Source organism: Dipodomys merriami, unplaced genomic scaffold (genome assembly GCF_024711535.1).
Source record: "Dipodomys merriami isolate MVZ:Mamm:240054 unplaced genomic scaffold, mDipMer1.0.p SCAF_102, whole genome shotgun sequence".
NCBI classification, from domain to species: Eukaryota; Metazoa; Chordata; class Mammalia; order Rodentia; family Heteromyidae; genus Dipodomys; species Dipodomys merriami.
The window spans coordinates 550,027-566,546 of record NW_027202294.1 but is presented as its reverse complement, the minus strand read 5'-3'; the positions used below and the strand labels follow the sequence as shown (position 1 = coordinate 566,546).

General features: G+C 40.9%; 1 protein-coding gene across 6 annotated transcripts in view; it reads right to left on the bottom strand.

The window, feature by feature from the left end:
• Cfap43 (cilia and flagella associated protein 43) overlaps window positions 1-16,520 on the bottom strand; it is a 75,736-nt gene that overhangs the window by 11,701 nt on the left and 47,515 nt on the right. For 4 of the 6 annotated variants that reach the window (XM_069993927.1, XM_069993952.1, XM_069993935.1 and 1 more), the window contains 12 exons: window positions 14,487-14,612; window positions 13,691-13,795; window positions 11,769-11,885; window positions 10,424-10,654; window positions 7,657-7,863; window positions 6,415-6,504; window positions 6,133-6,213; window positions 5,765-5,890; window positions 5,129-5,248; window positions 4,012-4,119; window positions 1,842-1,928; window positions 601-689 (listed from right to left, as the gene is read on the bottom strand). In XM_069993927.1, coding sequence (XP_069850028.1) covers window positions 601-689; window positions 1,842-1,928; window positions 4,012-4,119; window positions 5,129-5,248; window positions 5,765-5,890; window positions 6,133-6,213; window positions 6,415-6,504; window positions 7,657-7,863; window positions 10,424-10,654; window positions 11,769-11,885; window positions 13,691-13,795; window positions 14,487-14,612 — 1,487 coding nt within the window. The remainder of the gene's footprint in view (window positions 1-600; window positions 690-1,841; window positions 1,929-4,011; window positions 4,120-5,128; window positions 5,249-5,764; window positions 5,891-6,132; window positions 6,214-6,414; window positions 6,505-7,656; window positions 7,864-10,423; window positions 10,655-11,768; window positions 11,886-13,690; window positions 13,796-14,486; window positions 14,613-16,520) is intronic. The other 2 variants (XM_069993944.1, XM_069993965.1) reach the window with 2 other exon arrangements.

Below are 16,520 nucleotides of genomic sequence, written 5' to 3'. Positions count from 1 at the left end.
TTTTTGGGGGGTCTGGTTGTGGGGCCTGAACTCTGGGCTTGGGTGCTGTCCCTCAGCTCTTCAGCTCAAGGCTAGAGCTCTACCTCTTGAGCCACAGCGCCACTTCCCGCTTTTTTCTTATGTGGTGCTGAGGAATCGAACCCAGGGCCTCAAGCATGCAAGGCGTGCTCTACCACTGAGCCACCTTCCCAGCCCCAACACTTCCAATTTTCTGATGGTTAACTAGAGATAAGAATCTCATGGACTTTCCTGCCTAGGCTGTCCTGGGCTGGCTTTGAACCTCGATCCTCAGATCTCAGCTTCCTGACTAGCTAGGATGACAGGCCACCAGCACCCGGCTTATTTTTTACTATTTTTAAATAATGAAATTATCACACTTCACTTCCTATCCTATAATATCGGCATAATCCCCAAACATATTGCTGTTTTATCTTGATGAGATTATGATTAAGACAAATTTTTTTAATCTAAAAGTTATGACACTATTTCCAGCCAAGTGGGGAGGGGGAGGTGAAAGCTAATAAATGATATCTTATAATGCTTTTCTTCATGTACTGACTTATTTTCCCTCCGAAACATAATAGCAAAGGAGAAACAAACCTTGGCCGGCGTTTAAAAAGTTTGTAGAGTATTTCCACCTGATTACTGGGAATTTCAGAGAATTCTTTCTTAAAGCTGCGATCCAGAACCTAAGAATAAACACATTGTTGCCAGGATTGCAATTGTATTCAGATGGCGGTGTGTGTGTGTGTGTGTGTGTGTGTGTGTGTGTGTGTGTGTGTGTGTGTGTGTGTGTGTGTGTGTGTGTGTGTGTGTGTGTGTGTGTGTGTGTGTGTGTGTGTGTGTGTGTGTGTGTGTGTGTGTGTGTGTGTGTGTGTGTGTGTGTGTGTGTGTGTGTGTGTGTGTGTGTGTGTGTGTGCGTGCGCGCGCTCTACCACTCTTCCAGCTTTTTCTGAGTAGTTTATTGAAGATAAGAGTCTCAGGACATTCCTGCCTGGGTTGGCTTTAAACCATGATCCTCAGATCTCAGCCTCCTGGGTAGCTAGGATTACAGCCATTAGTGCCTGGCTTTCAGATGGCTTTTAGTTGTTGACAATACTTTTATTTGCTAACAAAACTTTCATTTGTTGACAATACATTAGTATTATTTTGATTTTTTAAAAAATCCATAAAGAAGAGAATGATAGGAGGGTCGAGGTTGATTGGGATGCATTGTATGTCAAAATGAACCTTTCTTTGTACAACTGATGTATGCTAATAAAAAAAGAACTCACCACAACCTGGCTTATTAAGTTGTTAGAAGATAATCATTCACTGTGCAAAGATTTCTCAAAGTGTTGTTCTGAATAGGCAACATCGCAGTATATTATACATGCTATTTCATATGAGACAGCTTAAAAATTATCCAGAAGTTTCCCAAAATAAGATTTACTTACAAAACATACATGTTAACTCCATTCTTTTCTAGTCCCTCTGTTCTGTCTTCTCTATGTTATTCTACCCTATTCTTTTAAATGATAGAATTACCGGTCATACCTACTAAATTGATTCATGTCCAACTCACAGGATCTACCCTTGGGAGTCTGAAAAGCTTCAAAGGCTTGGTGATCTCCCCACTCTTTTGTACAAGAGGAAGCTTAAACCAGAGAAGTTCACAAAAATTCCTTTTACACATAGTGTTACAGAAATGTATGACATAGAATGAAGCTCATTCATAACTGAGAAGTATGGTAGAGAAAAAAGTCTATGAGGAAATTAAGCAATACCCCACTCACCCTTCTCCCAACCTCCCAAAGCCACAACTCTACTAGCTTGTCAAACTGTGAGAGGATGGCTCTCACCTTGTCCTCTGCCACTAAATTGTCATAGTGCTCCTTGTACATATCCAGGTCCTCCTTAGCTTTCCGGATGGCCTCTGTTGTCTGGCCCTATCATAACAGAAGGAATAGTTAATTTTATTTAATTTATTTTTTTGTTGGTCATGGGGCTTGAACTCCAGGCCTGGATGATGTCCCTCAGCTCTTCAGCTCAAGGGGAATGCTCTACCAGTTGACCCACAGCACCACTTCTGGTTTTCTGGTGGTTTATTGGAGATAAGAGTCTCACAGACTCTCCTGCCCAGGCTGGCTTTGAACTGCGATCCTTACATCTCAGCCTCCTGAGTAGCTAGGATTACAGGCGTGAGCCGTTTACTCCCGGCAGGAATAGTTAATTTAACTGGAGACTTCAGGAAAAACAAAAACTGAAGGACTATAAGAACAAGAAGATAATGAATACAAGATAAATGTGTTTTGTAATGTGTTCATTACAAATAGTATTCATGGAACAAAAACCAGCTGGAGACTTGGAAAGAGCAAAAATTCAATCATCTCTTTCTCAGGAGAGCTAGCTGTCAGTGTGGGTGGGTCAGAATCTACTAAGCACCCTGAGTTCTTGGCAGAGCAGTATGGGTGAGGAAGTACATAGGCTTGAGAGCTGTGTGAACTGAGAGACTGTAAACTATAAACATGGACAATGGCTAGGCCACATGTAAAAGTAGAAAACTGTCCCATACCCTTTCAGTGCCACAACTTAAACTGGCCCTAAACTGTCAGGACTTGGTCAGCAATTGCCAGTTCTAACTTGGACTCATCAAGGAAAAACATGTCCTTGAAACCAGGAAGTTACCCCTTTTCTAACTGGTTTTCCCAGGCCAACAAATTCCAATCTGGCTGTGCATGAACTCAATCTTCTTTTCTCCTTTTCTTTCTTTATTTTTTGTTGTTTGTTTCATTTTTGGTGGTTGTAGGGCTTGAACCCAGCACCTGGGCACTGTCCTTGAGTTCTTTTGCTCAAGGTTAGTGCCTTAACACTTTGAATCAGAGCACTACTTCCGGTTTTCTGGTGTTTAATTGGAGATAAGGCCTTTCCTGCCTTGCTAGCTTTGAACTGCAATCCTCAGATCTTAGCCTCCTGAGTAGCTGGGATTACAGGCATGCACTACCACAGCCCAACTCAATCTTACTTTCTTTTTTTTTTTTTTCTTTTTGTCGGTCGTGGGGCTCAACCTTATTTTCTCTGTGGACCTTTTCCACTCCCTTTGCCTTTCTTCAAGACTGCTGATGAAATGTAAGCCATGGTGTCTGCTTCCTCAGTTCCAGTTCCTATTCTGTTTTTTGTATATGCAGTTTGTAGATTTTTTTGTGTTGTAGTTGTTGGTCAGGGGGCTTGAACTCAGGGCCTGAGCACTATCCCTGAGCAGTTCAGCTCAAGGCTAGTACTTTACCGCTTGAGCCACAGTGCCACTTCCAGTTTTCTGGTGGTTAATTGGAGATAAGAGTCTCACTGACTTTCCTGCCCACGCTGGCCCAGACTGGCTTTGAACCTCGATCCTCAGATCTCAGCCTCCTGAGTAGCTAGGCGTGAGTCACTGGCATCTGGCTTGTAGACTCTTAAAATACATATGTCTCATGGCATATTAAGCATTCATTAATAAATATCCTTTACTAATTATATTAATAAAAGTTGAATCTATTGAAACTTACTTTGTAATGAGAGTTTGGAATTCACTGTCTCTAGGGAACCATGCTTGTTTATAATTACATTTTTATGGGTTGCAACATGATGTTTTCTTTCTATAAGCAAACCCATTGCTTCCATGTTTAGTAAAACTTAAAGAACAATATTCTCTAAAGACTGATTTACAATCTGCTAAAAAGGTTATGTTCCTTGTTCAGGTGTTCCAGGTTGTGCAGTTAAAGCTAGTGCTTTTAAGTATAAAGCTAATGTGGTCTCATTTATGTCATGTTCATACCAAAGTCACACAGTTCTTTTAACTAAATGACTGCAGAAGCAGATCCACATAACTTTATTAACAGATCAGAAGGGGTGACCCTGCTGCAAAGTCCCAGACAGGAAACCAAGAAACACATGTGGCTGAGAAGAATGGCAGAAGGAAGGAAGGGAGTCTAGATATGGAAGCTCTTGTGTGTCCAGAAAGTCTGGAATTCAGCTATCAAGTATTATACTTACTTTCTCCTCCTGCTTCTTAGCACGGTAGTTATTCAAGAACTCTTCTCTGGAGTTTAATTCTTCTTCCAACAGTAAAGAAAAAACCAGATTATTTATTTTCAATTCTTCCTGTGGAAATATTTTTAAAAAAGAAATGTGTGTGCCAATACTTCTATGTAAGAAAGGAATTCTATCATTGGTCATAGGAGTAGATCTAATCAAGTTTATGACATACAAGTAAGAGAAACATTTCAAAGAAAAGGTGAATAGACTATAAACTATTGTAATAACTATTTGGTTATGTCACCTTTTGCGGGGGTGTGCTTACTGCTTACTTAATTGTAGATAATAGTTTTGTAGACTTTTGTACTTTTTGCTTGGGCTAGCTGCTAATCGTGGGTTTCAGCCTCCGGAGTAGCTCCTAGCCAGCATAGGATTTTTTTTTTTTAAATCAGTTTTTAGATAATGAATTTGTTGCCTTCCTCTGAAGGTGACTGACCAGTGGTTTCCTTTAGTACAAGTTCCTGAATTTTAGTAAAATTGATGAGTTCTAATTGTGGCAATTATTGTCCCTGTATCTTAAGTGGTCTTATTTAGAGTAGACCAAGGATATTACCTTGTAGTCTGAAAGTTCCTCATTATCTTGTACAAGATGTTCTAAGTATGTTTTCATTAGAGAATAACCTTGTAGTCTGAAAGTTCCTCATTATCTTGTACAAGATGTTCTAAGTATGTTTTCACTAGAGAATAACATCTTTATCAAGGTATATTTCACATGCTATCCAATTCACCATTTACAAAGTATACTTTGCTGGTTTTTTGCATATGCACAGTTGTATTATAACCAGCTTCACAATCAATCTGAGAATGTTTAATTACTTTGAAATGAAATCCTTTAGCAGTCACTTCTCACGTTACCTATACTTCCCAGAAGCCCCTTCCTCTCCATCCTTATCTAGACCCTGTGATGGGAAGTGTGGCAAAAGAAGGGGAGGGGCTCGTGAAGTTGGAGAGGAAGCTGAGGTACACCTGCAAGACCCTGACACCAGGTAAGGGTGTGGGTCCACTCCCGAACAACAAAGGAAGATCCTTGAGGATTCTTAAAAGAACAAGCCACAGAAGTGAAACACTTATTTACCTGGTTGACAACCATCTCTGCTTTCACCCTTCTTTCAAAGAGTCTTTTCAAATGCTCATCAAAACTCTGTGTGCTTTCTTGAATAGAGTTTTGCAATTTCTTCAATTCTGCTTCTAAGGACTGAATGGAGGGCACAGAAAATATAATGCTGGTTGAAAACAGTGTGTTTGTATTTTAACACATGGGAGAAGGAGGAAAGTGGACACTGGGAAGCCGTTCTGGGCCCTTTGCCCCTTTAACAAGAGATTTCCCCTTCCCCATCCATTTAAGATACCATGTATCTGGGCCTTTTGCTTTACGCATTAGAAAAAATAAAAAGGTTAAAAAGTCAGTGATCATGGCTAATGATGCAGCTAGAAGCAAGAGACAGAGCAATTTCTCACAGCGACTTGCATGTGGTCTGCTCTGAGCTCATTCAACAATGAGAATGAATGGAGGACAGTGAATGATGCTAATGTGGGCAGGATTGAAACCATTAAGGACTTTGAAAATGCATTGGTATATACTATTTGTTTTAAATTGTTCCAACCCTTTACATTTCTCTTCCCCTATGTCTCCAATTTCTCTTGCAGATTTCAGCTAACACACTGTCTTTGAGCTATTAAGGATGGTTATATTAAGTTTTTCCTTTCCAACCTTTCTATACTTATCTCTTTCTTCATTTAACTCCTTGACTTTCTTCTCATACTCTTTAAATTGTTTCTTTTCATCTTCAGTCCACAAGTTATCAGATTTTGACATAAAAGGAGGCTCTGGGATCACCTGGAAACACAAAGGAGAGTGTGTGCCATGGCCTACTCGTAGATAGAACAGTAGAGGAAAAGCTCACAGCTGAGCCTCATTTGAAGTATCTACATATGGACCATATGTTCATAAGGAACTGGGAGGTTAACTATACCTCTGTTGCTGTGGAATTTCTAAAACTGAAGTTCATGGAGGACAAACGTGAGCTACTTTAAGTAGCTCTTTCTAGCACCTTCTATAAGGGTGGTCAGAAACCTCACCATTCGCAAAATGTCTTCCTTCTTGACTTCAAGAACACCTCCCATCATGTCCATCAGGCCTCTTTGTCTGTCGTCGGAGCCCTGGGAAAGAGTCAGGATCAGAGAAGGCAGCTGAGACAGTGACCTAACAGCATGAACAGTCTCCTGCTTGGTGTTAGAATGTCTGCATTTAGGGGCAGGTTGGTGACAGTGGCTTGGAAGAAAGAACTCACTTTTAGATGCTATGATCTAGTGTCTTAGTCTTACACTAGAAGGCCTTGTTGTTTGAACAAAATCACATACCTGTGGATGAAGCCATCGGTCTGTATCCTGGTGCGTGAGCACATCTACTTTGGTTTTTTTCCGTGGCTTAATATATTTTTGGACTTCAATCTGAAAGAGAAAATACAGTTTCTTATTATTAAATTTAAGACAAACTTTCCCTTCTCATCTTGGGTGATTAAATTGTATTAAGGAAATTAGAAGGACAATCAAGCTTCATATCCAATTTCCTATTCTGGAATGAGTTCTAAAATTAGAGGATTAGAAAAAGAGATCCTTCTATTAACTCTTAAATCCTATCTCATCTTTAAAAGATTTTTTTTTTTTTTTTTTGGCTCCGGCCGTGGGGCCTGAACTCTGGGCCTGGGCGCTGTCCCTCAGCTCTTCAGCTCAAGGCTAGCGCTCTACCACTTGAGCCACAGCGCCACTTCTGGCTTTTTTCTTTTTGCTTATGTGGTGCTGAGGAATCGAACCCAGGGCATCAGGCATGCAAGGCAAGCGCTCTACCACTGAGCCACCTTCCCAGCCCCTAAAAGATTTTTTTTTTTTGTCAGTCGTGGGCCTTGAACTCTGGGCCTGGGCACTGTCCCTGAGCTCTTTAGCTCAAGGTGAGCACTCTACCACTTGAGCCACAGTACTACTTCTGGTTTTCTGGTGGTTTATTGGAGATAAGAGTCTCACAGACTTTTATGCCTGGGCTGGCTTTGAACCATGATCCTCGAATCTCAGCATTCTGAGTAGCTAGGATTACAGGTGTGAGCCACTGGCTCCTGGCTCTAAAACAAATCTTAACAGGGGATTTGATTAAGGGACTTACAGAAATATCAAATTGAGTCAAATTGAAAAGAATGGTGGTCTTGCAAGGGCAAAATCTTGTGGCTTTTAAGGCACTTTTTGGAGAAAAGTATAGCCAAAACAGAGAGCAGCTAGACAAGGAGTTTGGGGCTGGGTGCTGGTAGGAGAGGAAGGAGGAGGACAAAAGGTGGAAGAGGGAGGAGGGCAGAGGGAGGTAGACGGACACCCCCAAAGGCTCCAGTCTTTGGTTCCCACTTCATCTTGCACTCTGTGTTCAACTGGTCCCTGGACTGTGGGGGATATTCAGAAAAGAAGCCCTCACTCTTTCTGAGGCTATGCTACCTGAGTTTCTGACCTGAAACACAGTACTACGCAGTAGAGTCACTGCTGGTAGTATAAACAGAAAGCTGAGTGGACAGGATCTGGGAACCGCCCTGAGAGGGGAAAGAACACATGGCTAGCCCGCACCTCGTGATCTTCCACAACGAGGGCTCTTTCTGGCTTCTCACAGTCTTCAAATTCTGGTTGCCAAACTATTTCTTCCAACTCCAGATCTAAAATGATTTCTTTGATTCTAACATTTCTTTCTTTCACACGTGCAATTTCATACTCTTTTTGTTTATATGCAGCATTAAACTCACTATTGAAAGCAGTTTTTACCTTGTAAATAATATCCTGAAATACAAATAGGTTAATGAAAACATACCACATCTCATATCGTTAACTGGAAATGTGATCGGAATGTTATGGTTTCCCTTTAAGATCATTCTACAAATTAGCTATTTTTTGTACTGTGATTTCAACTCAGGGCTTTGAGCTTTCTAGACAGATTCTCTATTGCTTGAGCCATGCCTCTAACCCTTTTTGTTCTGGGTATTTTTGAGATAGAGTCTTGCTTTCCTTTTGGGCTGGCCTGGACTGTGATCTTCCTATTTATGTTTCCTGTCACAGTTAGAATGACAGATGTGAGCTTTCCATATTAAGCTCTTATTTCTATTGAGATGGGGTCTCATGAACTTTTGGCCTGGTGTGGCCTTGAACCATGATCATTTCTATATCTGCTTTTTGTAGGTAGATAGGATTATAGCTGTGAGGTAAGTGACCAGAAATTTTCTTTTAAGAACTATTTTCCTGAGATAATGTTTATATTGAGTCATTTATAGGTTTAATAATCTACAGTAGCATTCACTAGGGTAAGGGGAGGATGAAGTTAACAGTATAATTATGGTATCACAATGTACTTCCTTAAAGGCGATTTATAATTCAATCCTCCAATCTGACTCCAATCTGATGATAACTGCGGTTGGCATTTGGAGGCCCAGTGGGCAAGTCTTTCTACTTTTGTGCATGTTTAAGGAGCTGTAGGCATAGCTCCAATAAGAGCACTCACCTAGAGCTCTGAGTTCAAACCCCAGTATTCCCCCCCCCCCCACACGTACTTACACATTTTTAAAAAGCTACACAAAAAAGCCAAGTTTAGCCAAGGTGGCTCACATCTACAATCCTAGTTATTCAGGAGGCTGAGATGTGAGGATCATAGTTTGAAGCCAGCCTGGAGAAAAGTCTATGAGACCCTTATTTCCAATTAATCACTAAAAAAGCTGGAAGTGGAGCTGTGGCTCAAAGGGTAGTGTTAGCCTTGAGCAAAAAAGCTCAAGGACGGTGACCAGGCCCTGAGTTCAAGTCTCAGGACAGGCTTGTGTGCATGCATGCACGTGCGCACATGTGCCGAGTTTGGTTATAAATGCCTATAATCCCATTTACTCAGGAGGCTAGAGGAACTCAAGTTTGAGGACAGCTCTGGTAAAAGTAGTGAGACACTATTTCAGAAGTGAAATATAAAACTAGAGGGGCGGGGGGAGGTTATAGCTTAAGGGCTAGAAGTGCTTGCCTAGCCTGCATAAGGTCTTAGGTTCCATTTGCAGAACTGAAATGAAAAAACAATGTATGGGTCTTAAGTTGGGAAGCATCCATTCTTTGAAACCTTCTTGGGGGAGATGCAGAAAGATATAGCTAAGAGCGGTGTTAGAAGAATCTTTCAGTAAGGCACCTCATATGCAATATTCCTCCTCTGCAGGTAGGAGATACCAATACCTATGTGGAAACAGGTCTAAGTAGATTGCCCCCACTCAATTTAACTGCTACTGGCTCAATTTAAAGAGGTCTTTTTAGTTACATTTGAGTTAAAGGTATATATCTAGCCTACCAAAGATGAAACTATGAAGTAAGGTGGAAAAAGATGTGGCTAGCACTAGAATGACTTCCTTATAGACAAATGTCTTAGCCAGCAGCAAGAAGTTGAATCCCTGGAGCCTGAATTAGCAAGTTCAGCTGCAAAAGCTAACTTAAACAATGTGAGTACAAATGAGCTGGAACTCCAAGGGTTAGAGGAGAAAAGTATAGGGAGTAAAATCTAGAGCAGACATGGCTGAAGGACTTTCACGAACAGGAAGAGTCAACATTGCATTACAAACTAGCTACAATCTGGGACAAACCAAGAACTGAGAACCAGATCTCATGGCTTATTCCTGAAGCCCAGAACTTACAAAATCTTAGAGAAAAACTAACAAAAAACCCCCAAACCAAAAAAAAGCAAAAAACCAAACCCAAAATAAAACCAGATAGGTGATAATATCTTGACAATCCAAGAAAGTTTAAATGGTGCTGGGAATATTAAAAAGATGAAATACAAGAATTTCTTTGAGTTGACTAAAAGTCTAAGCAGAAGATGGTCTGTGGTGTCAAACAGTTTAAAATATTCCTTAGAGAACTTATCTCACCAAATCCAGTTTGAATGGATGGAAACAAGTCTCTTTTGTTGTTGTTGTTGTCTGGTAGTATAGGGGGGGGTTAGTATTCTGAGGCCTCACACTGGTTCAACTTGCTGCTGACATCTCACTATTTGAGCCATGCCTCAAGTCCAGCTTTCTTATTCAATTGGAAATGGAATCTCATTGACATTTCTGCCTGGGCTGACCTCAATCTGCTGTTCTCCCAATCACAGCTTCTTGAGTTGCAGGAATTACAGGTGTGAGCTCGCAGGGATCATTCAGAAGCCGCTCTTGTACATCAACTCTGTCTAAAGGACACAGGTACTGGCCATGTGTATACTTCACCATGTACTTCAGAAACATCATTTGACTAACATTAGGTTTCAGTGTCATTTTAGAGACTCTTTATGGAGCCTCTCAAAAATCTTGAGAGATTTTCAAGGATAAAGAGAAAATTCACCCACTTTTAACAATACAATTTGGTTGATTTTCTCCTCTCTGGAATGAAGTTCCAATTGGCTTGGCAACAAAGAGGTATCCACCCCAAATTCAGAACTCAAACTGCCAAGCAAGTAATCAGGCAAGTTAGTTTCTTTTACTATCTTATTTTCTTCTTCTTCTTCTTCATCATCCTCTTCATGAAGCTTTTTAACCAAGGCCATTGCAGACTGGCTCTCTATTATTTCTTTCCGTAGCTTAATATAGAAAAAGATATTGTGAAAGTTATGCATTAATAAGACTTATCTGGAGAACAATTTTTTGTGTCAACTTTAACAGGTTAAATCATCTTGAAAACAACTTAATTCAGCTACTGTGGATGAAAATAAAAGCTCTTGAAACTGATAAATTGTCAATAGACCAAAAGAATAAAAATGGTCCTTGATAGTACATATGTGTACTTTTTGTGTCAGGATGATTCCTTCTTGTAAAAATTTTTTTACATTCAGAACTTGTTCCCATAATACTAGAGGATTTAAGTGTGCCATCACATTGTGTTTCAGAAAAAGAGAGAATACAAAGTCCTGGCCCAAACAATGCTATACCAAAGGGCCAATTTTATTTTTGTTTGCTGCTTTGAAAGAGATTATTACTAAAATAAGTTGGACTTGCTTTAGGAAAACCATAATTTGATCAAAATAGACTACTTTATCTTTGTCTGTTATTGCTGGTGGCTCATTCTGTAACCCTAGCTACTCACGAGGCTGAGATCTAAGGATAACAGGATGAAGCCAGACCATGCAGAAGTCTGTGAGCCTCTTTATCTCTAATTAAAGAGCTGGAAGTGAAGGTATGGCTCAAGAACTAGAGCACCATCCTTAAGAGAAAAGGCCAATTGAGAGCTCAAGGCCCTGAGTTTGAGCTCCAGCATTGCACAAAAATATAAAACACAATTCCTGGTGGTAACAGGGAATAGAAGATGTGCAGGTAAGGACCACCTCTGATCAGGATAGGGATGAAATCCCATGTTAAGTGGTAAGGCCTTTTCCTGAAATGCAAATTCTGCTCTTAGCAGTACAAATGCAAACCAAAAAAAATTCCAAATCTCATGAAATAAAAAGCGTATTCTCATATTTAAGGACTAGCCAGGGTTGTACAGAATATAGACTCTTGATTTATTATATGGATATAAGATCCTATATTTATTAGAACATATTCTTCTACAAATTAGCAAGAAATAAAAAATATAAATATTTGCAATATATATAACTTATCTTAAATTGTATCCCAACTCAAATGTGCATGAAAGAGAACCTAAAGGATATCATTTATGTAAACACACCTACATATAGATTTATATTGATATCGTACTTTAAGGCATTCGGCTTCAATCTTCCTTTGCTGCAAAACTGTCTTCAATTCTTCTTCCTCCTCAGCTGTGCGTTCTTTCATTGGGAAGTTCTCAACTGTGCAGGGGATGTGAAAGCACTTGGGGAGAAAACCAAGATGAAATGAATCCATTTTTAATACAATTATGGGTACAATAGCACTGAGAGGATGCTTTCTGTGATTAAAATGAACTTAGAGATTATTGTGCTGGGAATAAAATTGACAATGGAAATCTTCAATAATAAAATTGTGGAGTGTTGGTTAGGTGGATAGAGCTTTAATATAACATGTAGCCCATCATGTTGCTCCTTCTTCCCATAATGCTCTGGGTTCCGGCTGAACCAATCAGAAGAGTTGAGGCAGAGCATATACAAGTTATTAAGCACAAAGTCCAGGGGAGGAAGTTTCTATACTGTAATAACTGCTCTCTGAGAGAGGATCCCATTGGACTCTCAGATCCACCCTATGGACTCTCTACTCTACTTTTGCTTTCAAACAAACTTGTTCTTAAATATATATATGTGTCCATGTGTGTATAAAACATACATCTATAGATGCTATTAATATTGGTATACACTTTGTGTGAAATACTGGGCTTTTGTGAAGGATTTCTTTCTTTCTTTCTTTCTTTCTTTCTTTTTTTTTTTTTTTGTCAGTCGTGGGGCTTGAACTCTGGGCCTGGGCGCTGTCCCTCAGCTCTTCAGCTCAAGGCGAGCGCTCTACCACTTGAGCTATAGCACCACTTCCGGTTTTCTGGTGGTTTATTGGAGAGAGGAGTCTCACGGTTTCTCCTGCCCGGGCTGGCTTTGAACCGCGATCCTCAGATCTCAGCCTCTTGAGTAGCTAGGATTACAGATGTGAGCCACCAGTACCTGGCGTGAAGGATTTATTTCTAAGTAAATCCTTGAGCAATAGTTCTCAACTAAGAGCAATTCTTCCCACTTACCCCCTTTCACTCAGACATCTGGCGATCTTGAGATTTATTTATTTATTTTTTTGTTGGTCATGGGGCTTGAACTCTGAGCCTAGGCGCTATCCCTCAGCTCTTCAGCTCAAGGCTAGCACTCTACCACCTGAGCCACAGCGCCACTTCCAGTTTTCTGGTGGTTATTGGAGATAAGAGTCTCTCGCACTTTCCTGCCTGGGCTGGCTTTGAACTGCAATCCTCAGATCTCAGCCTTCTGAGTAGCTAGGATTACAGGTGTGAGCCACTGGCACCTGGATAGTCTTGAGACTTTAAAAAAAATAAAATCGTTACTAGTGAAGGTGTGGGATGTTGCTGTCCGGCTGATAAGAGGTCTAGGGTGTTGCTCAACATGCTACTGTGCATTGGATAGCTTGCAGAACAAGAAATACTCAATCCAAGATATGCTATTCTTGGTAAACCCTATTTGAGAGTCATACACATGCTAAAAAATGAAATCACATATTTTGTTATTCAAATGGGAGGCAGGAAAGCAAACTTGAAAATGAAAAAGATGTTTCTAATAGTTATTTGAGGGACACAGGCATGAACAGTTTTGGTTACCCCCAACTCAAAGAGACATCGAAACAAGTCTTTGGAAAATGTGGAGGTGTAAATGTGAAGAATATTTTGCATACTTTCTAATCTGTGAGGTAACCTTTCAGAGTAGACAAGGTACTAAGATGCTGGGTGCATCACAGAGGAACAAAGGAAAGGGGAGCTATGACCTAGCCCAAGAGATGCTGCCTTGGAAGCCATGGGAAACCGGGAGGGAAGAATGAAGAGAAATGGACACATCTAGGTGGAACTCCATGTAGGAAAAGGCAAATCAGGCTCCCATTGCTTTGCTGGGTGTGGCTTTTCTTTAGATTAAAAAAGAATGAATGCCATGATGCTTCCAAGGAAAAAGTCTCAGCTGGCAAGGTTTTTGACTGTTTACCTTCAGAGCTCGCCCTTTCACAGCCATGGAATTCCAGCACTCTTCTTTGATCAGCTCAGTCAAATAGCTCTTGGCGAGGTTATGCAACTCAGCATCTTTCTTTATCTTATAGTGAAAAGACCAAATGAACATGTGAGCTCTTAACAAACATGATCTTGTGAATACTCTAGCTAGTAAGAGCCACATGCTTGCAGGGCCAAGTTGACTGTCTTTTTCTTTTTTCAACCCTTTGCACTATCCCCCATTGAGATGAACATCTGGAGTATGCAGCCTTGCCTTTGAGAATGTTTCCTAAAGCTTATGTCTTGCAGGCTTAGATTCTCTGTTTAGAGGACTGGGGTGTTGTGTTCAGGTCACACTGGTGAGCTCAGGGGGCTCTGAGGACAGATACCTTGCAGCAATGAGCATGAGGGAAATAACTAAATACACACAGCACCAGTGATTGGCATGGAAAGGAAGTGAAACCATAGTCCTTATCTTCCTGTTTTATCACAGAAGCCAGATATCTGTCTCTGTCTCTCTGTCTCTGTCTCTCTCTGTCTCTGTCTCTCTCTCTCTCTGTCTCTGTCTGTCTGTCTCTGTCTCTCTCTATATATATATCTGTGTTGGTGCCAGCACTAGGGCTTGGACTCAGGGTCTGTGCCTTAGCTTTTTCTTCTCAAGGCTGGCATTCCACCTGAGCCATAGCTCTACTTCCAGCTTTTTTCCTTCCTGGGCTGGCCTTGAACTGAAATCCTCTCAGCCTCCTGAGCATCTGGTACCCAGCCTGATGGAATTTAAGTTAAATGTTCCTAACCTTTGCCACCTCCTCTTCACTTTGGTCTTGAAGCCTTTCCAGTTCCTCAAGATCCAAGGCAAATTCCTCTTCATCTAATTTTGCAATAGAATCTACTTCTTCATTTTCTTCCATCATACCCACAATCTGAAGTTTGAAGTAAAAAAAAAGATGATAACAATTAGACCTCAAGGGAGTATCTTTCTTGGTCTCTTTAGACAGCAATCAGTAGGAAGATGAATGTTCTGTTTATAGGCTTTTGTAATTTGCCCCTTAAAACTCATACATGAGCTGGGCACCAGTGTCTCAGGCCTGTAATCCTAGCAACTCAGGAGGCTGAGATTTGAGGATAGAGGTTTGATGCCAGTCCAGGCAGGAAAGTCCATGAGACTTTTACTTCCAATCAAACACTAGAGAACTGGAAGTGGTGCTGTGGACTGAAAGTGGTAGAGAGCCAGCCTTGAGCAAAAAAGCTCAGGGATAGTGCCCAAGCCCTGAGTTCAAGTCCCATGACCGACAAAACAACAAAAACTCATCCATTTAATACCGAAACAGCAAAACATATAAGTTCATCACAAACTGATTTTGTTTATTTTAGCAATACTATAGTTTGAACCAGGGCCCTGCCGTGAAAACTTTATGAGTTGGGAGGCAGGTGTTATACCATTTCAGCAATACCACATAACCCTTTTGGGATTTAAGTTATTTTTCAGATAGGGTGTTTCATTTTTGTCTGGAGCCAGCCTGGACCATGATTCTTCTACCTAGGCCTCCTGTGTAGCTGGGATTATGAAGTAAGGACACGGGGTCTAAGCAATATGCTTTGTCCTTACAGCCATCCTGGTGCCTTGCTTGGTAGAGGGGCCTTTCCTCCCAGCTCTGAAAATCCTAGAACTGAGAGAGGCCATTCTTTGAATGCTGTTTAGCCTTAGGAGAACTTTGCTACAGAGAATACTCTGGTTTTGCCTTGGTTATCTCCCTAAATGGTTTGATTCGCTTGTCTCTGAATAACCCCTAGGTAGCTTACCATATGGAAAATTTGAGGCATATCCCCCTAAATGGACCATTTCTGCCCTCTGAGCTACTTCCCCAGATGGAACAGGTCTTCTGGTACCTAAGCTACTTCCCAATATGGTCTGCTTTTGTTGGGCTTGGGGGACTCCACCCCAAGCATGTGGATAAAGAGCGAATTCAGTAAGTCAGAAGACAATGGAACACACATTCCGAACTCTAAGGGGAAATCATTGCCCATGTAGGCAAACCATCAATGGAATGTGAGTCTAGGCTAGACATTTTAAGAAAAATCAAATCTCAAAAACAGACACTAAAGTGTTGTATGACTCTAGGGGCAGGGACCATTCACCCTGGATTACATGTGAGTTATAGCCCATGACACAGTTGTGTAACAAAGGGTGTTCCCCAGCGTATAGAGCAAGTGCTTAGACTAGACATGACAACAAACATGACAGATCTATTACGTCAGGTACTTGACTGAATTGAGAAATATGCTAGCATTTTGCTAGAGTCTGAGGAGGTGAAAAGTACAAAGGCAGTTATTTATTCCAAAAAAATAAAGTTATAAAAAAATAGATGTATCCATGTAGCTCAGCTCTGAGGAAGGTCTGCACCATCCCAATGGCATGTAAACTGAGCATAGGATCTGTTGTGTGGTGGGGTATGTGTAAGAAAACTGATGTGCTCACATTTAATACTGGCAAACCCATAGTTAGCACAAGCACACAAAAACAAAACAAAACACAAAGAACAGTAGTAATAAGAAGACTAGTTAGCAAGATGAAGGTAAAGAGCCAAAAAGAAAAGGTTATGAAGTTATCCCATGAGCATAGGAATCAGAGAAGTAGGGCAGGGGCAGTTTTTAAAATATTCATTTCGGAGCTGGGCACTAGTGCCTCATATCTGTAATCCCAGCTACTCAGAAGGGTGAGATCTGAGGGTCATGGTTTGAAGCAGCCTGGGTAGGAAAGTCTAACCACCAAAAACTGGGAAGTAGTGCTGTGGCTCAAATGGTAGAGCATTAGTGTTGAGTGAAAAAGC